Source organism: Dipodomys merriami, unplaced genomic scaffold, assembly GCF_024711535.1.
Source record: "Dipodomys merriami isolate MVZ:Mamm:240054 unplaced genomic scaffold, mDipMer1.0.p SCAF_10, whole genome shotgun sequence".
NCBI classification, from domain to species: Eukaryota; Metazoa; Chordata; class Mammalia; order Rodentia; family Heteromyidae; genus Dipodomys; species Dipodomys merriami.
Window position 1 is genome coordinate 25,925,764 of NW_027202271.1, and position 21,751 is coordinate 25,947,514.

The 21,751-nt window shown below is 38.1% G+C and overlaps 1 protein-coding gene across 3 annotated transcripts in view; it reads left to right on the plus strand.

Moving 5' to 3' along the window:
* Srgap1 (SLIT-ROBO Rho GTPase activating protein 1) overlaps nucleotides 1-21,751 on the plus strand; it is a 239,096-nt gene that overhangs the window by 191,456 nt on the left and 25,889 nt on the right. Inside the window, exons 11-15 of one of the 3 annotated variants that reach the window (XM_069987909.1) lie at nucleotides 6,922-6,949; nucleotides 8,296-8,398; nucleotides 12,183-12,243; nucleotides 12,947-13,024; nucleotides 15,488-15,622. In XM_069987909.1, coding sequence (XP_069844010.1) covers nucleotides 6,922-6,949; nucleotides 8,296-8,398; nucleotides 12,183-12,243; nucleotides 12,947-13,024; nucleotides 15,488-15,622 — 405 coding nt within the window. Of the gene's footprint in view, nucleotides 1-6,921; nucleotides 6,950-8,295; nucleotides 8,399-8,896; nucleotides 8,931-12,182; nucleotides 12,244-12,946; nucleotides 13,025-15,487; nucleotides 15,623-21,751 lie in introns of those variants that run through there. The other 2 variants (XM_069987912.1, XM_069987919.1) reach the window with 2 other exon arrangements.

Sequence of the window (21,751 nt, forward strand, 5' to 3'; positions counted from 1 at the left end):
ATTACTGGTAATATAGTTACAAACAAGAATATTCTTGTAAATCATATCATTCTTAAAAAATATTTGCTTAAGTGAAATAATGTCTACAGCTTACTTTGAAATGGCTCAAAAAATGAAAGTAATCTATATATGTGTGTATGTATGGGTATATGTGGATATATGTGTGTACGTGTATATATACAGACATATTTTTGTGTGTGCTTCATATATTCATGTATACATGTGTGCCTGTATGTATACATATACATATGTATATTGCATATGTATATATGTGTATGCACATTTACCAAGAGAAATAGAGAAAGTAAAGATAAAGCCAATTTGGTAGGTGTTAGAATATGATAAATCTAAATGAAAAGTATAGAATATTCCTTGCATTATTCTTTCAGCTGTTCTGTAGGTTTAAACTTTTTTAAGAAGCCTTTTTATCTTTTAGTAGTTTCCTTGCTTGAACAATTGTGCTCCATTTTATAAATTCCCTTTTTTCTCATTTTCCATAAATGCCTGATATTTCACATAATGTCTCAAGGTCAGCTGCCAGCCCCAGAGCACAGATGATCTTTAGTGTAGCTGAATTTTAGACAGAGTCCTTCGCTCCAAGACTGGCTGCCGCTTTTGAAAAAGAGTTTGAAGGATATAAGAAGAGGTGCCTTCATTTGGCACGACATGCAGACATGTGTTAATGTGGCTTCTAGCCACATTCTGAAAGTTTTATGGTACTCATTCAACATAAATTCTCTTATGTCTCCCTCAGCAAAAGCCCTAGTGGTTAAGATGACTCTATGTGTCATTATTGGATTGGGCTATATTTTGGCCAACTTGCCGGCTTCCTATGCCAGATTCTGTATTTAACTGGCGCTCTGGGTAAAAGTTATATTATATTTTTTTCTTCATCTTATTTTCTTTTTGTGCTGGTACAAGGTCTTGAACTCAGGGCCTCATGCACTCATCTAGCTTTTTTCGCTCTAAGCTGATTACCATTTGAGCCACAGCTCCACTTTGGGCTTTCTGCTAGTTACCTGGAGATGAGAGTCTCTCCAATTTATCTGCTTTGGCTAGTTTTGAACCACAGTCCTCAGATGTTAGCATCCTGAGCAGCTAGGAGCACAGGCATGAGCCACTGGCACCTAACTATAGCTCTATTATATTATATCTTGTAAACTCTTAGGTCTTTATCTCTGGCTCTCTTTCATTGGGCACCATTGTTCCAGTGGCCCAGCCAATGTTTAGGTGTCTAAGAGCTTCACTGGGCTTGACTTATTCTGCAAAAGGAACTGCAGACACATCTCTCTTCTCCCCAGTCAGCTCCTCATGCAGACTTGGCACCTCCCCAATTGCTGGTCACTGCTTGAGATGGACACTCAGAAAAAAGTTTGTATATGGGAGACATACCTCCACACACATCTTTTTGTTCAAGCACTGTGAAACTGTGGGTTTTCTGTGCAAGCCATTTGGTTAATAGGCTCACTGCAAAGGAAACTTGGGAAACATTATGGCACCTGTCTCAAGTTGAAGCAATCCAGTGGTGAGCTCTTATAGGAAGCAATCAAAGTCCTGATTAGGTGAGATAAGGCTAGTAGTACAGGATTAAGGGGTGTGTTTAGGGACCGGCTTGACTTTTTACATAGACACTGTCCCTGAATTGTACTAGGTTTGCTACTGCAAGAACGGCCTTCATAGCAAAACAAATAGAGCTAACCCAGGGATCTAGCTGTTGATCATACACAGCTGAAACTGTAACTACAGACATGTGCTTGGCCTGCCTCACTGCACTCTCTGGCAGGCTACCAAGGGCCCAGTCAGTTCTTTAATTTACAACATGGATTGAGCTCTTAAAGTGGCACTGTCAAGATTCAGAATTCTGAGTGTTTAAAAAGTATTGCAATAGCAAGGAACACACCATAAACTGGGACAGTTCTTGTGTTTTTCATCTTCAGCAACACTACTATATCTTTGTATCTGTTTTAGCAGCCCTGTGGTTTGAACCCAAGGCCTCACCAGCTATTCTACCCCTTGAGTCATACTGCCGTCCTCTTTTCTCTTTGCTATACTTGTTTTTCAGACCCATGTTTTTTTCCCAGGGAACCACAATCTGGCTTGTCTATTGAGATTGGGTCTCACTAGTTTTTTTCCCCTGGCTGGCTTTGAATCTCCAATCTCTGCCTCCTCAGTAGCAGGGATTATACAATGCCCTATCAGTATTATATCTTTCTATGATGTGATTTAATTTTTTTTTGCCAGTCTAAAGTCTTGAACTCAAGGCCTAGGCCTTGTCTCTGAGCCTCCTTATGCTGAAGGCTAGCACTCTACCACTTGAGCCACAATGCCACTTCTGGCTTTTTCTAAGTGGTTTATTGGAGATAAGAGACTCATGGACTTTCCTGCCCAGGCCAGCTTCAAACAACAATCCTCAAATCTCAGCCTTCTGAGTAGGTAGGATTACAGACATGAGCCATGGGCACCAGGTCTTCATTTTTTAAAATTATTTTTATATAGCTGTACAAAGGGGTTTCAGTTCGCTCAGTTTACAAGTACAGTGCATTTTGATCAGGGTCACCCCTTCCATGATGTAATTTCTTTTTTTAAATCAAAGTTAGATTGACCACAGCAAATAAATATACATCTAAAAAAAAAAAAGGGGGGGGCACTGTTATTTTTTTTTTCTATTTCAGTAATGAGTCTAATGTTTACATTGGCTTCTTTGTGTACAACACTTGGAGTTACAAGAGTGCAAATGCACTCTGGCAAAACAGAAAATCTGAAAATGAAAGCTGAATTCTACATAACATTATTTCTTGCCCTGGGCATAGGGTTTCTAACAATGGAATTCAATGGCTTATCTTCACTTAATCCATTGTTTGTCTTTGAGGAAGAGTACAAATGTACTTGCAAAAGAGAAGCTGATTGTGAATAATTCCATCTTTTTGGAAAAGCACCACTGTAGTGCTGTAGAGCTGGAAAGTAATATCCTGAGACTTCATTGGTCATTCATTAGAGAACAAATCTAGGGTGTCTGGCCAGTTTAAGCTATGCATATTTCAGATATTTTTTCTCTAGTTTTTTTTTTGCCACCTAATTACATTTTGGTTTTCCCTTTTGCTATATAGAGATAAGACGCATTTAGGTGTGAAAAGTAATTCCCTTCCCAGTTCCCAAATGAACCTAAGATCAGTCAGAGGTGTTTGTACCTCAAGTAAGTTCATCCTGGGTCAATTTATTTCCTCCAAATGGCTTGTATAAGGCAGGGATGTTCTGTAGTTTTTAATAATTAAACAAGCCTCCAAAGAAAACATTTGAAAGCTAATCCTCAGACTACTGGAAGCTTTTGAGTTTCTCTGGGAATGAGCATCTTCTGTGCTTGTGTGTTATTGATCTATTAATGATGATACTGATTAAAAATAAAGCCTCATTCATCAGTGGAGATATACTCAGAACTATTAGCTGCATAAACGATGGATGTGGTGGTGCTTGTGTTGAGAATGATGGTTCTTGCAAAGCTTGCTCTTGGCTCATTATTCAGAGTGTATCTTTTATAGGTTTTTAATTTTTTATCACACATAATTATCCATAGATGAATGGAGTGAAAGAATATGAGCCATTTTATCTATCATCTTTTCCTAAATCTAGGAAACAATTGGTTGGGATATCTTTTAAAAATGACAAATATTTTCTAAGTTATAAACCATTTATTTCTAAAGTGTTATTTTCAATATCTTAGCACTTGGCTACATGAAAGTCATTATCCTATGTTACTCAATTTAAACATATAGATATTTACTACAGTTAAGAGGCACTAGTTGGGCTGCAGAAGTATTACAAGTGATGGTCTTTTGACTATAGTAAGTCAAGGTGGCAAGCTATAATTCTCTGGATAATCAGGAAAAAAATGAAAAAGAAACATTCATGGATAGAAACAATGAAAGAATAAAAGACAAAAACAAATAAAAAAGTATATAGATATTTACTAATTTACATAGTTATATAATTTTTAATTTATATTAAATTCCTCACCATTTGTATTTGGTTTTAGCTATATGGGGCAGACAGAAGTATAAGCTATTCCAGGCGCCAGTGACTCAGGCCTGCAATCCTGCAATCAGGAAGTTGAGATCTGGAAGATGGCAGTTCAAGACCAGCCTGGGCAAAAGAGTTCACTAGACTCCATCTTCAAAATCTCCATCAGTAAAAAGTGCAGGGCAGGAATTGTGGTTCATGTGGTAAAGAACCAGCCTAGCATGTTTGAGGCCTTACGTTTAAACCTCAGTAGAAGGAGAAAAGGGAAAAAAAACATAAGCCATGATTCCTGCCTCTCTTCCAGGATTATTCTAAGTGTTTTCCAAGAAAAGTCATGCTAGGGATTGAACCTAGTGCATGCTAAACAAGCACTCTACCACTAAGCTAATCAGCCTAAGATTTTCATTTTTAAAGGCAATACAGGCTAGTGCTTGGGGTCTCATGTCTAGAATCAAAATATACCTGACACCAGTGCCAGATCTACTCTATATTAATGCATGGCCTGGGGTGAATTGCTTTCCTATTTCAGTCTCCATTGGAAAATAAGAAATAGAATGCAAGGTATCTCATAAAGTTATTGTAAAAATTGTGAGTTAAAAATACTTCATAGAAAGTGTTTATGCTGGGTGTGATGTCATGTGCCTATAGCCCCAGCACTCTGGAACTAAGGCAGGAAGGTAGAAAGTATACATGTTGAAGGAAAAAGGAAAGGAAGGGAAAGAGAAGGAAGGAAGGAAGGAAGGTAGGTAGGTGCAACAGCTTAGAAAACTTTAGAAAATCTGTTGCTTAATTGATGCTTAGGATATTTGTTAAAATAGTATCAAATAAATATTAGACATGCTGTTTATATTGCTGTTACTAACATATATCAGACTTTCATGTCAGAATAAAGCATGAAACATAACAATGTTGCACAACACAAGTCAAGTGGCTTCTCTACCCTCACCCTTTGGTTCACCCAGGGCTATCTTAGCCAACACATACTAACCAGTAGTGGTGCTCAGCCCTGTCTTCCATGCCTGAATCCTGTCTCTCCAGCTTCCTGTGTACATTTCCACTAGGATTTCCTCATGGTACCCCACACACCACACTCAGCTCAATTTTCTGCTTACTTTCCAGTAGACATTCACTTTATTCATAAATAGCTACACATTTTTCTAGAATTCTTCATACAATTTCCCTTAGTTTCCTTCAAAGTTGAAGAACATTGGCCAAAAGAATAGACCTATAATAGTGCACATAACAGATAACCCATAATGCCATGAAACAGCTGTTGAAAAGAACCAGAGCAATGCATGAATACTATATTAATCACCCTCCCAGAAAACTCAATTGCATTCCAGATCTGGGACCTCTCCCTGTGGAGAGTCTGTTTTGCTGTGGTCCTTTATCTTTCAAATAAACTTGTTCTCTATCTTAAAAAGTAGAAGAGAGTTAAAACTGGATAGCAGGTAGGAGCATCTGATTCTTTTTCTTCTCATCCTCATTCCAAGTCTAGCCAAGAATTGATTCTGCCAACAGTTGGAATAGCCTGGATCTCTGTTGAAAAAGCAATTCTCTGATAATATCCATTGCCTCCTGGATATCACACACACACACACACACACACAAACACACACACACATGCACACATGTGCACACACACACATACACGCACGCGCACACACATGCACGCACGGGCACACACATGCACACATGCGCACACACACAGAGTAGCACTTTGAAGTCAGGACCTAGCACTTTCCTGCCAAGCCAATTATTTTATATTTTATATTACTTGTTATTCAAGAACAGAGAATTAATAAGTGAGTACAAGGCCCTGTTGCAGCCTAGGACTAGTCATTCACTATACCCACCAGCCAATTTTCTCTACAGTTGATTTGACAGCCTTGCCCCTCCCTGTAAGTCTGAATCTCTGCATTTTGGTTCTCTTTCCATGGCTCCACCTGGAATCTAAGCAAGAGATTGATGTGGGTTCTAAGAATGTTACAAAAATTCAGTCCTGTTATTTAAAACAAGCCAAGAAGATCAAATGTATAAAAGCAACTCATGCACATAATGGTAGAACTTTGAAAGGGCTTTTTTTTTTAGTTTACAAGTTGATAGTGTATAGTGTAATATAATGTCCGTGTCCCTTATTATGTGCAAATGTCATTTCTGACTGTAGAATACAACTCTGTCTCTGTCCCCTGATTTCATATCACAGAAGGATACCAATTTAGTTTAAGGGAAAATGAGTCCTTCCAACCCTATTTTATCTCCTACTTCTTTTTCCAAACTATCAATCAAGACAGAGCAAATAACTAACATTATAGTTTGCGTTTGATCTTACAGTTGCGACAAAGCAATTATTTCTTATTTGCCTGAAAGAAAAGAACCCTACTTCAGACTGCCAAATGAAACATATTTCTCCAATCTACAGATCATATTAAAATTTATGTATAGATTTTATGAAATTGTGACTTTGAATTATTAGTTGCATCATCTGCTTTTCATATCTTATTATGGAATGTGTAAGTAGGGGACAAAGCCAGGTGCCAGTGGCTTACACCTGTCATTTTAGCTACAAAGAAGGTTGAGGATCTGAAGATCACTGTTCAAAACTAGTCCAGACAGAAAGGTCATGAGACTTTTATCTACAATTAACCACAAAAAAAGCCAGAGGTGGAGGTCTGACTGAAGTGGTAGAGCACCAGCTTTGAGTAGAAAAAACTAAAGAATAGCACCAGAGCCTTGAGTTCAATTCCATTACCCACACAAAAACAAACAAGCAAGCAAATAAATAAATAAATAAATAAATAAATAAATAAATAAATAAATAAATAAATGGGACAGGTGGTACAAAAGCATTCTAAACATAATCCATTGATTCCATTCAATTTACTTTCATTTTTTTTCCTCTTGCAGGTCATAGAGCTGAATATATGACTACAAGGTAAAGTGCTCTATCTTTTTATACTTCACAGTGTATTTAAATACTACAAAATGAACACATTTTGTGAATGAACATGGAAGACAGTTTCCATGACAAGCAGAATACCAGAAGACACCAGCTCACATCCACATCCACCATCAAAGCAACTTGGATAAACACTCCCAACAGTTCATGGTCATCCCAAATCCCTTCCATAACCATGGTTTCTTTACATTCACCTCACACCTCACAACCTCAGGGGAAGGCCGTCTTCAGGCCTTTGGTACAAGTCCCCAAAGACATCTTTCTTTTAGCCCTAAACAAGGGCTTTAGGAACTTGAACAAAATGAACATGAGAGGGTTATTCTTTTTTCCTAGAGAGTCTTACAGCATAACAAAAGGCTTTCCTTAATTTCCACATGTGGTGTACATTCTCCTGTGGGCCTTTCAGTTCAGGAGTTTAAAGTGGAACCTCTGGAGATAAGTCTCAGGCTCCCCTCTATGAACTCCCCTAGCACAGATGTGGAAAGCTGAGTCCAGTCATCCCAGCCCTCCTTCCAGTAAGGGGCACAGAAGAAGAGGCTCCCTGCCTTCAACTGTAACTCAAGAAGATGCAGGATTTCCTGCACTAGGTGTTGTATAGAACAGAAAGACTGGCTTATTCCCAAAGCAAACAGACAGGCCATGGAGAGGGTCAAGAACAGCATAAATGAGTTCATTCTAATGCCCAACAAATATTTAGGCAGCAGCATAGTTATCTGCACAGAAATACTTCATGGGAGAGCACGCTGTCAAATCAGAAACATTTACTCCATATACTACTTTTTCTCACTTTTGACCCACTAGTAGGTACTTTTGCATAAAAATAAAAGCCCACTAATACCTAAGGACTAGGTGAATGGATCTGATGTTACTTATGCTGAAGAACTGCAACTAAAACATTATTTAGCTTCTCATTTGAGGATCCGATAAAGCCTCAATTCTTACTTATTGTATCTTAACTGTGTGACGTGTAAATCCAATAACAAGAACCCTGCCTATGACATTGGGCCAGCTGGCTCACAACTGCAGTTGGTAAGACTTATCACTTTCAAACAAGCTAGCCAACAAGCAAATGCCAGCTACAATGTATAAGACAAGAGCTACAACATATAAGACAACAGCAGTCTAAATAATCAGCTAGTACAGGGTTGTAAAAGGTAAGTAAAAGTTAGTCTATGGGAAGAGGTGGGATTATATTCTCCCATGGGGGCTTAATTGGTAACAAACTCAAGACCCCAGATTTTTGTCATTTTAATGTGACCTATGGGTGTTTCATTTATTGTTTGATTTCTACCATGCTCAGTAATTATATTCCCTTCCCTTAGGCCTCCAAATGTTCCCCCTAAGCCCCAGAAACACAGGAAGTCCAGACCCCGCTCACAGTATAATGCTAAGTTGTTTAATGGGGATTTGGAAACATTCATCAAGGTACTGGCACCGGCCACCTGGGTGGCTGACCTCCACGCTTCTCACTATAATGGCCTTCGCCTCTCATAAAAGGAGGCAAGCCATTATGTCCAAGTCTGTCCTGGGGCTCTTTGCTTTCCCAGATAATCAATATAATATTTCCTGAAGTCAGAGAGGAAAGAATATTTGGGTTGAGTGCCTTCAAAAGAGGAAACACATGTAGATGTTATTGTGTGGGCATAAGGAAAAAAACCTTCTTTTTTTTTAAGCTATAATCTATACCAAAAAAAAGAAGAGATAAAAGGTTTTGGATTCACTTGTGCAAATGCGATAGCACAAAATATACACTGTTAAATCTATTCATTAGGCTCACTTGGAAGCATAGCAAGTCCTGATTTCCCATGACTTGAGGAATTCATTATATTGGATAAATTGTAAGGCCCTGTAGCCTTTATCTTATCTCTGCTGTGTTTACTTTCTGTCTTCTTTTTCATCCTGTATTTCTGATAATGCTTCTAGCCGGGGACGAAGGAACTCGCACGCGAGACATCAGGTATCACATGGAAGGGAAGTGAGCACACGGCTGGCCTCCTTTTCAATTCATTCTTGTGCTTGGCTTTGATTAGATTTTGTTTAATGTCTTTAAAAGAAAAGTGTTTGCAGTTGGAATCAGACACGCTTATAATAGGCTTTACTTAGAAAAAAATCTATGGGAATCAGACGCTTATTTCAGAGAAATAGTCTTCTCCAGTAAAAGTAGATAGATTAAACTCAGCTGTTACATGATGTGTTTTGGAAAAACGTATGAAATTTTAGTTAGCAGCTTTGGTTATGCTAAGTCAGTGTTAAACATCAAGTGCACATTTAGTACTGGATTTTAGAAACCGATGTAACTTAAACACAAAAGAAAGGAGCTTTCTTTCTTCTTCATAGTTAATGCTAAAGTGCTTTAAAAAGATTAAATTTATGTATGAAACCTTAATTGGTATGTTATAGACATCTCAACTCTTTTAAAGGCAGATGTATTTATTGAATATTCACCCTAATTATTAAAAACAAGCATGTGTGTATGCATGTACATGAATAGATAGATACATATGCATATATACAGACCTACATATATGAATACTGAGAATGAGAACCTTTGGCAGCCTTAAAAATGAGCCTTACTCCTGGAATTAAGTGAGCAACCGACGTGGAGATCACAAATCCATTGCCTTGAGCTTTAAACCCAGAAGAGCTTTATTGGCTCTAATTCACTGTAAAATTATTGTCAAATTTGATTACCTAGTTTCCAAGCCCTGGCTTATAAGCAGAGGCAAATGAGATGGGGAGAGGAGGAAAGAAGAAGAAGAGAGGGAGAGAGAAGGGAAGAGGAGGGGAGAGAAGAGAGGAGAAAAAGGGGAAGAGGAAAAAAGAGAGGAAATAATTTTTTTAAAAAAGCAAAGAGATGCAGCTGTGGTTTGGAAAGAAAGCAAATACAGGCTCAGAAGCAGAAGTGATCCATTATATTTGTTCACAAAGTATGAGAATGGCTGCTAAAGATTATCCCTAAGAACAGTTAGAGTAGCCCACTTCCCTAAGTTCCTCCCCATCCTAGGTGGTGCGTGAAGGAATTGTTGTAACAGCAGTAACATGGGGGAGGTGCAGAGGCCTCCCATTGTCTCTCTCTGCCCCTCTAATTTTGAGATCTGCCCAATGTCCCTGTGAGCCTGTAATTGCAAATCATGACTTCCTTTAGGGAAACTGAGATTTGTTTGAATGGTAGCTGGAGCCCATTGTTTCGCTTCTGGTAAAATACTTTCTATCCAAGCATCTGGCATCAATGAAATTAAATTCACACACACACATGCACGTGTGTGCGTGCTTGCACGTGCAAACACATACTCATTACATTGTGACTACAAAAATTCATTACATCTGAAACAACAATTACAGCTAAAAGATTAACACTCACCTGAGTGACCATAAAGACAAAAAAAAAAAGTAAATGGTTTGAAAGCTTAATTTTTTAGGAATTTCTTCATGCAAACATTTTTCTTTTAATAATCTTTCATTCTTTGTTTTTGTTTTAATATTAAGCACAATCAAGACATAAACTAATATTCTCCTTTCACCACTTACATTTAAATACTTGTCACCCTTCAAATTACAGTGCTACATGAATTTTTCATATAATAATTACTTTTACTGCACATTCTATGTCTTAAAGAAAAATTCCTTCATGCATTCAGTAAACTGATGTAACTGCAATGCTATTTGCAAGCAAACTATCCCATTCTAAAATGTGTTTTTATTCTTATGGCTCATCTTTAAGGAATTAATGAAAATGTATGTTCCTAAAAACAATATAAACTTCAGAAGTAACTGAACCATGGGCTGGCTTATCCATTGTCTTAAAACTGAAAACTATTTCTTAAGAAGTAATTAATTACCCACTCTAGAAATAAAGAGCTTAAATTTACTGGACTGCCTTATTCCTAACCTTTCCCTTAGTGCTTAATTGGAAGAGCTAGTGGATTCTGGATGTCCTAATGTGTTAAGACAAACAAGTCCTTGTGTTTCAGAATAAAATTCCTCATGAATATATAACCGATGTTAGCCTAATCATTTTGAACCTCATGTTCCCTTTAAAGATCTAATTCCTGAAAGATCAGAGTCTTAAAAGCACATAAAAAACAACTCTATTCTCAATAACTTCCTTTACCCCAGTGCAGTGCATGGCATTGATATTATTAAACCGGCTGCAGCAGCAACCTGATCCCATCTGTCATCCTAGAGTTTGTTTAAAGCATTTCCAGAATTTACATTGATTCTGTAAAGAGCAGTCACTGTTTTATAAGATGTGGAGAAATAAGGCCAAAAAAAAAATCTTCTTGCTTAAGAAAATGAAATCTAATGGGATGTATAGCTGAGTGATTCTTTCTTAATCCTTGAAGCATGAAAAATCTGGTACAAACCAAGTAAATATATGACACATGTTCATTACCTTGGAAGCAATTCTCATGCACTGCATCTGTAACCATTAGAGCTCTCTTACAATTCATCATCTAAGTGATGTCACACCTCTCAAGCTGTAGTTGGAGGGTTCCAAGACTGTTGGAAGGTTATCTTAGGTGACTATTCAGTCCTGAGATGCTGTGCCTATAATTCATAAACATTATTTTCATTTTTAAAAATTGATCACTTCTATCAGCAACCTTTCAAACAATGAGTTACTACTTTTGTTTATGTAAGCCAAAATATTAAGTAAAAGATTTTGAACCAGGAGCCTTTAGCTCATGCCTATAATCCTAATTACCCCAGAGGCTGAGATCTGAAGATTGTGGCTTAAAAATCCGCCCAGATAGGAAAGCCTGTGAGACCAATTGACTACCAAAAAGCTGGGAGTAAAGCTGTGGCTTAAGTGGTAGAGGGCCAGCCTTGAGCAAAAAAGTTTACAGACAACACCTGAGTTCAAGCCCAGCATTAGCACAGAAAGAGACAGAGAGAGAGGAACAAAAGAAAAGGGAGAGGGGAGAGATTTTAACATCACTGTGTACAGGGTAAGTCAAAGCAGCATTGCTTCCTTGTGTTCAATATATTTAATTTGGTTTGTTCCAGAACTAAACTATATCTTTGTTTAAATATAAATTGTTCTATCTTTTTTGGCCTTGTAGAATATTTTGGATTCAGAAATTTGATTTCAAAATGATTATCTAAAAGAGTAAAAACCATTCTAATCCAATGTTGAACTAAGCCTCTGTTACTATGTGTGTGTCAGATCTCTCCTTGGAATTTAACTGATTTCCATCTCTTTCCTCAGGATTCAGGACAAATTATACCCCTCATTGTGGAAAGCTGTATTCGGTTTATCAATCTCTATGGTAAGCCATAAACTATAGGATTCTCCTATAAAATATTCAGCATGCCGGTTGCCAGTGCTAGCAACTCAGGAGGCTGAGATCTGAAGATCATCATTTGAAGCCAGCCTGGGTTGGAAAGTCCATGAGACTCTTATTTCCAATAAACTACCCAAAAAGTCCAAAGTGGCGCTATAACTCAAGTGGTAGAGCACTAGTCTTGAGCACAGAAGCTCAGGAACACCACCCAGGCCCTGAGTTCAAGCCCCAGGGTTGGCACACACACACATACACAGACACAGACACACACACACAGACACACACACACACACACACACACACACACACACATACACACATTCACTGAGAGTGTTCTGTAAGTGTATCTTCTTTATTTAACATTTAATTATTGCAAAAAAAAGACAAAGAATTTGGTGAGTTTTCATCTTTGATGGAATTAATGTATACTTTTTAAAATATAGATGACAGGAGGTAAAAGTGGATCTATTGAAGGGCAGGTATCAGCAAGGGACAGTGAATGGAGAGGGTGAATGAGGACAAATTATAGTCACAGTACTTTATATGCAGATGCAACAATGAGATTATTTTAAAGAGAAAGGGGAATGAGGTTGGTAGGTATCACATGCAAGTAATGTATGCTAATGAAAATTCTAATAAAGAATAATTCAATGGGGTTTCTCACCTTTTTTCCTACTATCTCCTTTAGGTCTCCAGCACCAGGGGATTTTCAGAGTATCGGGTTCCCAGGTAGAAGTCAACGATATTAAAAATTCATTTGAGAGAGGTAATTTAGTGTCCCTACCTGTAAGCAAAACATGTTAAAACATCATCGTTTTGTGCTGGCATACTCATTCTATAAAATCCTAAACCTTTATATTTGCATTCATTTCACTGAGGATACTGGGATAAGAATGTATTCAGAATAGCAGAGAAATGCGGCCCCAATGAGCCTTTGTTCTTAAAAGTATAAAAGCATACAAATTTTGTGTCCTAGTTTAAGATGAAGGTAGTTCATCCATGACATAGGTCAAAGGTGGCCATCTTTCCTTTGTCAGGAACTCTTTCCTTCTTCTTGTTACCCTCCCAGGCTCCTTTTCTGTGACATTAGTTGGTACCTCGTGTTCATAATTGGCTGTCATATAAATTCCACTGGATTATTAATTAACACATTGCAGTTCACAATACCACACCCAGAATGAAATCAGACACATCTAGAATCACATTAGACTCTCATTTACTAGCTATAGGATTTGGATCATGTGACTCCAGTGGCCACAGTGTCTTCATCTATAAAATTGTTAGATGTAATCTGTGAAAATACCAACCCTTTATTGATTGCTACTGTTTGCTAATGCTCTCTATTTTTAGTGACGTCTAGTGTATCCACTTTTCAGTACACCTGTGCCTTCTCCTATTCTTGATCAGTGTTAAAAATGAAGAATGATTGTGGCATGGAGAAGAGCCTATCCCCCACTCTTCCTCTACCTCTTCTTTCTTCTCTCCCTCTCTATCCTCTCCCTCTCCTCTCTATCTCTCTGTCCATTTGGCCTAGTCTTGGTATAGAGCCTTTAGTGTGAAGCCTTGTTAGTATACCTTGGGGACAAAGCCTTGTTAGTATAACTTGGGGACCACATTGCTATACTAACAATTCTCTGTCCAAAACTCTATTAGAGCAAAACAACCTTCCCACCAGCAGCTAGAAGTATCATATCTCTGACACTGATTGTATTCAAGAGGATAGGTGGGAATGTGGATTCTGTGCCAGCTACCACAGGCCAACCCTCTGTTATTTTTTTTCTTGGAAATTTTCCTGATTTGAAACTTGTTTGTGATTTGTTTAAGGAAAGTTTTTTATCATAGTGAGGAAATAATCATAGTAATAATAATAATAATAGAAATAATTTTAGTTCATGTTTAGTGATTTCCTGCCTTGAAAAAGGGGGGAAGGGATCCTAAGAATAAACCACCCCTCACCTGCAGGGGAAGGGTAAGGAAAAAAGGATAGACAAATCCTCTAGATTTTTTATCTCCAATTAACCAGCAAAAAGCCAAAACTGGAGATGTGGATCATGTAGTATATAGCACCAACTATGAGTAAAAAAAGCTGAGCAAGAACTTGAGAAACTGAGTACAAGGCCCTGTATTGGAAACAATGAACACTTTTTGTGAACTTTAGAAAGCAATAGAGTAGACTTGTGAATAAAGAATACAGTTTAGCCAGCTGCTGGTGGCTCACGCATGTAGTCCTAGCTATACAAGAGACTGAGACCTGAGGATCAGGCTCAAAGCTAGCCCATGCAGGAAAGTCTTATCTCCAATTCACTACCCAAAATCCATTTTTGTGGCTCAAGTGGTAGAGTGCTAGCCTTGAGCAAAAAAGCTAAGGGATAGCATACCAGTCTAGTTCAAGTCCCAGGGCTGTCACACACACCAAAAAAAGTGCAATTTGATTTAAGGTTATACATTGTATTAAGCTTCTTAAGGATTTTGTCTCAGTTTTATTTTCAAAGACATCGATTGGCCATATCAATTACCTAATATCTCAAATTTTTTTATCATAATAAAAACTAATTTTCTATTTGTGGGTTTTTTTTTAATCAAATCACCCATTTTCCACACAAACTCCTTAGTACCCTTTAAAGGTACATTTTCCAATTCCTTTGCCTGATTTCAGAATCTCCAACTGTCCATGACAACTTTTACATGACCTGTGAAACACCATCATGATACTTTGCAAACTATTGGTTTATTTAATTTAAGGTGTTCACAGCTATTATTTGATTTTTTTCTGATAAGGTTTAGTGACCCAGATAGCATATCCAGAAAGACCTCCACCTGAAACTTTTTGAAAGTTTTCAACAAACCCAAAATGTAGTTTAAGAATTTATGTCTAACCAAGATTACTGAATTTAGCTTTTAAAGAATGTTGGGTAAAATTATAAAAATCCCACAATATTTTATTTTAAGATTTTGGTAGCTTGTAAGAGAGTGTTTGGCGGCACACGATTTTTTTAAAAGCTTTATTTTAGTCAGCTATTTTTGGTTAATCATGGGGTAGGATATCTCAACCAATTATTTTAATTTTAGTACCATATAATCTCTCATAAAGCATAATTAAAAGATCTGTGTATATATAGCAATGTTGTGTGCACATGTGTGTACAGAAATGTTCTTATTGAGAGACGATAAAAACAAAAGGACTGTGTATGAGATGGGTTTCTTTTTGTTGTTGTTGTTGTTGTTTTAGGTGAAAACCCTTTGGCTGATGATCAGAGTAACCATGACATTAATTCAGTGGCTGGTGTTCTGAAGCTCTATTTCCGTGGGCTGGAAAATCCCCTCTTTCCTAAGGAAAGATTTAATGATCTGATTTCTTGTATCAGTAAGTAAACTTGAATTTTCTTAGTCTTTTCCAAAAGAATTACCTCATTCTCAGCCAGGTGCCTGTGGCTCATGCCTGTAATCCCAGCTACTCAGGAGGCTGAGTTCTGAGGATTGTGGTTCAAAGCCATCTCGGGGAAGGAAAGTCGGTGAGACTCTTATCTCCAATTAACCACCAGAAGACAGGAAGTGGTGCTGTGGCTCAAGTGGTAGAGTGCTAGCCTTGAGCTGAAGAGCTGAGGGACAGTGCCCAGGCCCAGAGTTCAGTTCCCACAACTGACCAAAAAAAAAAAAAAAAAAAAAAAAGAAAGGAAAGAAAGAAAGAGAAAAAGAGAGAAAGAAAGAAAAAAAAGAATTATCTCATTCTCCAAGAATCATTTCACTCATCAAGAATGATTTCCCTATCCACCTTCCTGTAAAAGACAGTGGCCTACAGATCCCCCATTATCCCATGATCACTACATTTCTAAAGCCATTCCTCTTCTTTCTTGGTCTGGCATGAGTCATACTCCCAGCTGTGACCTCACTGTTAGCTGAGTGGGCTTTCCTTTTACCCACCCCGGGCTCCATAGAACCAGGAACTGGCCATTGAGTTGCCAGAATAAAGGAGAAAAGCAGGGTCTGGCTGCTTGAGGAAGAGAAGGAAGTTGTAAGCATAGAATGGAACCATTTTGCCTGCTTTGGGTTTCTCCACCAATTTGGGAAGTGGGATAACTTACCTATCTTGAATATTTCTTCAATAAATAGGACAAAATGAGGTACGATAGTATTACGGGAACACCAAGTAATAATCTGCCATTGGCATCCCAAGCTCATAGGCAGAGTTGCTCTGGGACTGTGGATATTATGGAACTGGTAATTATCAACAAAGTAAAGCATAGTTATTTTCTTCAATGGGAGCTTTTGAAACTACTCCAAGGAAGGTGAAAATAATGAAGGTATGAATTGGTTATAGGAATTGGTAAGGCTCAGGAAACCCCACAGACAAACAGGCTGGTATTGTGGAAAAGGAATGTTTAAGATAAGCAATGCAGGCTGGGCGCTGGTGGCTCATGCCTGTAATCCTAGCTACTCAGGAGGCTGAGATCTGAGGATCGTGGTTCAAAGCCAGCCAGGGCAGGAAACTCAGTGAGACTCCTATCTCCAATAAACCACTAGAAAACTGGAAGTGGCACTATGGCTCAAGCGGTAGAGCGCTTGCCTTGAGCTGAAGAGCACAGGGACAGTGCCCAAGCCCAGAGTTCAAGCCCCACGATCAACAACAACAACAACAAAAAATGATGAGCTAGCTCAGTGGCTCAAACCATAATCTTAGCTACTTAGAAGGCAGATATTGGAGGATCACAGTTCTAGGCCAGCCAGTGGGAGTGGATCAGTTCACAAGATTCCATCTCTGTTCCTGGCTGCAAGTAAGGATGCATGTCTACTATCACAGCTACAAGGGAAGCACAATGGCTGGGCACAGTGGCACCCACTTGTCACCACAGTGACACTAACAGGTGCATGTAGAAAGATCAAAGTCCAGGCTGGCCTGGGAATAAAGCATGATGCTACAGTGAAAATAACCAAAGCTGGGCACCTGTGGTTCGCACATGTAATCCTAGCTATTCACAAAGCTGAAGGGGACCTAGATCAAGGTCTGGAGCCAGCCAGGGAAAAAAATGTCAGAGAGACTCCATCTCCAAGTAAGCAATAAAATGTCAGACTATAGGGCATGGCTGAAGTGGTAGAGCACCAGCCATGAGCAAGAAAACCTGATCAAAAGCACAAGAATCTGAAGTTAAGCTCCAGTAGTGGCAAAAGAAAGTAAAAGGAAGGGGAAGGGAAAAACAACAACAACAACAACGAAAGAAAGAAAGAAAGAAAGAAAGAAAGAAAGAAAGAAAGAAAGAAAGAAAGAAAGAAAGAAAGAAAGAAAGAAAGAAAGAAAGAATTCCTAATTCAATAACTGAATCCAGGTACATTGAAATGGTTGAAATTCTTGCTAAAGAATTCACAAGTCTAGTTTTTAAAATGAAAAATGACCTCAGAGAGTATTCAAACAAATAAATGAATGAAGTAAAGAAGTCAATTCAATATCTGGACAAGAAAGTTATCAAGAGTTAGGCATTAATTCTATCTGTGCATCTAAGAAGGCAGTGCCCCTGTAACTTTCAAGAGTCTAAAGCTGACTTCAACTGCATAGCTTTTATAAGCTTTAGAGTCAGTTGTGTTTGTAGATGGAGACAGAAGGATCACAAGGTGGAGGCAGTCTGGGCTACATAGCAAGTTCAAGGCTAACCTGACCTACATAACAGTAAGATTCTGCCCCCAATAACTGAAAAATGAAGGGAGGGAAGCAAGGAGGGAAGGAGGTGGGAGGGAGAGCCCTCCTTCCTGAAAGATAATGGACATCTGCTTTGCTGAACTCCTTCCGGCATACCATTCCCCCACAACACTAAGAGAAAGTAATCGCTCAGACCTTTACTAATATTCCACTACATGTATGTATAATTTTTCTTTTTGTCCCACATTATAGTGCTTTGATCTCTGTCTCCTTCCATGAGAGAAACTATTTAGATCCAGCATGCAGACTCTGGACTCCAAACAGCTTAGTTTTTAATCCTAGCTTTACCACTTATTTACCAATTGTGTGACCATGTGCCAGTTTCTTAAGCTTGGAGCTTCAGTTTCCTCATCCATAAACCTATGCACAACATCAAGTACAAATCAGCCCACACATCACAGGGTTGTAAGAACCCTATGCTTTAACATAATTCAAAATGCCCAAAGAATATTCAGTGCAGAGTGTACTTGAAGAAATGTCTGCAATTAGCAGGAATTCTTTAGCCATTTTGACAGATTTCTCTTGTATCCTAGCCAGAAAGATATGTCTGTCAGGAATAATAACAAGTACTTCTAAAAGGCTCAGTGTACATACATCATGCCCACTTTTAACATTAACTTGTACCAGTTGGAATAAGGCTGTGAGGCTGTGTTGTCAGTAAATGTTATAGAATTATTTTCCCTTTCTGTGGCTGCAATACTGTTTCATTGTGGTTATTAATAACTGAGACCACATGTTCAATAAGGTCTAGATCCAAATCCTAGCTTTACCAGCTTTGTGAACTTGAGTGGAGATGAATACCCCATAATCTTGTTAAATAACTATTCATCTACAGTGTATAGTATATGTGAAGAATAAAGGAGATTAATCCATATCATTGTATGCTTGTATTTAGCATCATGTCTGCTACATAGTTAGCCTCAACAAATAGAAATCATACTAGAAATCTATTCCTACTTTAGATTCTGGTCACATATGCAAATTCTGGATTAGCCACTTACCAGTCTTATCTGTTCTGGTAAATGTATTTTTGATGCGTTTGAAAATGAGGTTAGTGTAACTCAGAAGCTATATTGGTTCTGCCATGATTTTAACCAATACATTATTTATTTCTTAACAATTAAAATATATAGACCATCAAAGAGATGACAGAAAATAGACAGAAGTGTCACAAGTTTATGTAAGTAGTGCCTGAGATACTACCTGAGATAGTGCCTGAGATACCAATGAAAGATGTTCAAGGACATTTCCTTCTATAGTACAATAGTAGGATAATGGAAATAAATGGATTGATTAACTTAGATTAGTCATAACTTGAAATAGTGTTTACTGGAAATGAATACCCTGCAAGACCTACATTTTGAAGGTAGAAGCAGGAGTCCCAAGGCTTACAGCTATAAAGGACTGCAAGTTCATGTACCAGTTGAGATTTTACTATGCTAGTATTTTTTAGTAGGATGTTAACATTTGAGTTAGTGCTTAAGTTCCAAAGCGTCCTAGGGTCTGAGCAGTTTTCCCATTTGTCCTCATAAGCCTCATTATTGTATTTTGTATGTCTGTTCCAGTAAGAAGACCTGCTGTTCTGTAAATTTTTCACTTAAGGTTGATGTTCTACCACTTAAGCCATACCTCCATTTCTGGCTTTTTGCTGGTTAATTAGAGATAAGAGTCTCATGGACTTTCCTACTTGAGCTGGCTTTTAACTTTAGACCTCAGATATCAGTCTCCTGAGTAGCTAGGATTACAGGCATAAGCCACCAGCACCCAGCTTGAGTTTCACCATTTTTTTTTAGTTTCAGTATTTTTAATATATAACTTTTAATAAGAGGATTCTTCAAGAATATATATTGCCACAAACAATCTCTTTAAGTCCTACCCTTCAGTATCTAAGCTCTTTAAAAAGAGATCGCTGGCTATTCTTGATTTTTCTGTTTCACTATGGTATGTCTATGTTTTTCCAGGATTTTCAGAATTCTTTGAGAATGACATATGTCATTCATTATTATCCACTCACTGATACTACCAACTCTTGATGATTTGAATTAGGTTGACCAGTTGCCTGCAATGTGCAAAACTGCCTAACAGTTCAAGAACTTGATTGTTGCATTTAAGAGGCTGACAGTCTATCAGGAAAAAGGAATATTTATGAATAAATGCACTTTAAATGGTATATGATATGAAGAGTAACAGACAAACTTTATGAATGAGACATCTCACAGTCCTAGATTGTTTTTACCCATGTCATCTTCGAGAATTGCTGTAACTGGGTTTGACTTTCCCTATTTCATGACAGTTACTTCCCTTTTGCCATTCACATTTCATGTGACAGTTACTTCCTTTTCACCATTCCTAGGCGTTTACAGGAGTTCTGGAGCACCCACTGCTTTTGGCTTACCTGTTTTTGTGTGGTTTGAGGAAAAAAAGCATGTATCCTGAGCTATTTTTATCTAGCCATGTTTGTGTTTCAGGATAACCCTGTTATGTGGAAGCTGACAAATATATGTAGTAAAGGGGAATATATTCTAGCATTATTCTTTTATTCTTTATAATATTCACTTTCCTACTCGTGCAAATATGTTTTAAAAGATGGCTTGTCTCAGCTGGGTGCTGGTGGCTCACACCTGTAATCTTGGCTCCTCAAGAGGCTAAAATTTCAGGTTCTCGATTCAGAACCATCCAGGGCAGACAAATCTGTGAGATTTTTATCTCCAGTGAACTAACAAAAGGTCAGAACTGGAAGTATTGCTCAAGCAGTAGAGCACTGGGCCTTGAACAAAAAAGCTGATCAAACCTGAGTCCCTGAGTTCAAGCCCCAGTACCAACTCACACAAAAAGAAATTACTTATCTAGAAAAAGACATCACAAAATCAAATGCAATATAAATTGGAAATGACAAATTTCATGGTTTCTCAGTTTTTCACCCAAAGGCTGTTTTGGTTTTTCCTTTTCGCTTTTTAAACCATTGACTTTCTGAATGGTTTTATGACTGTTCCAGGTCATAGCCACAAAGTCTGGGCCGCTTCCAGCGCCTCCGTGTAGCATGGCTCCAGAATCCGGGGGCACACATCCAAGTCATTACTCAAGTAATTCATAGTTTTTCCTGGCTTCCTTAGAGCTCTGAGCCCAGATGAAACATTTGCTCTTCATTCTGCATAATGTAGTCTTATGTAGGTGACTACTTAGACATGAAAAAAAAAATGTTGGGTTTTGTGTGTGTGTGTGTGTGTGTGTGGTTTGTTTGTTTGTTTGTTTGTTTTTACTATCACAGAATCAACAGTGTGCTACAGTTAGTTATGGCAGAGTACTTGAAACCTCCACAGAGACATGTAGGACAAATATTACTCCCCGTAATGCTATGCTTAAAGAGAACCAACAGTGTGTTCATATGTTGCTACATTTCCTTCTAAGATTTTTTTGTTTTTGTTTTTGGCCAGTCCTAGGGTTTGAACTCAAAGCCTGAACACTGTCTCTGAGCTTCGTTTTGCTCACGGTCAGCACACAGTGCCACTTCCAGCTTTTTCTGCTTATGTGGTACTGAGGAGCGGAACCCAGGGCTTCATGCATGCTAGGCAAGCACTCTACCACTAAGCCACATTCCCGGCCCTGGCCTCCTAGGATTTTTTTTTTAATATTAATGTGCACAGAATACATTTCATTTATTCTTTTTCTTTTTGGTAGTAGTGTTTGAACTCAAGGCCTCCCACTTGCTAGCCAGGCACTCTTATTACTTAAGTCACTCCACACACAGCACTTTTTGGAACTAACTAGAAGTCTACTATTTATACCAGGTAATTTACTTCTTTT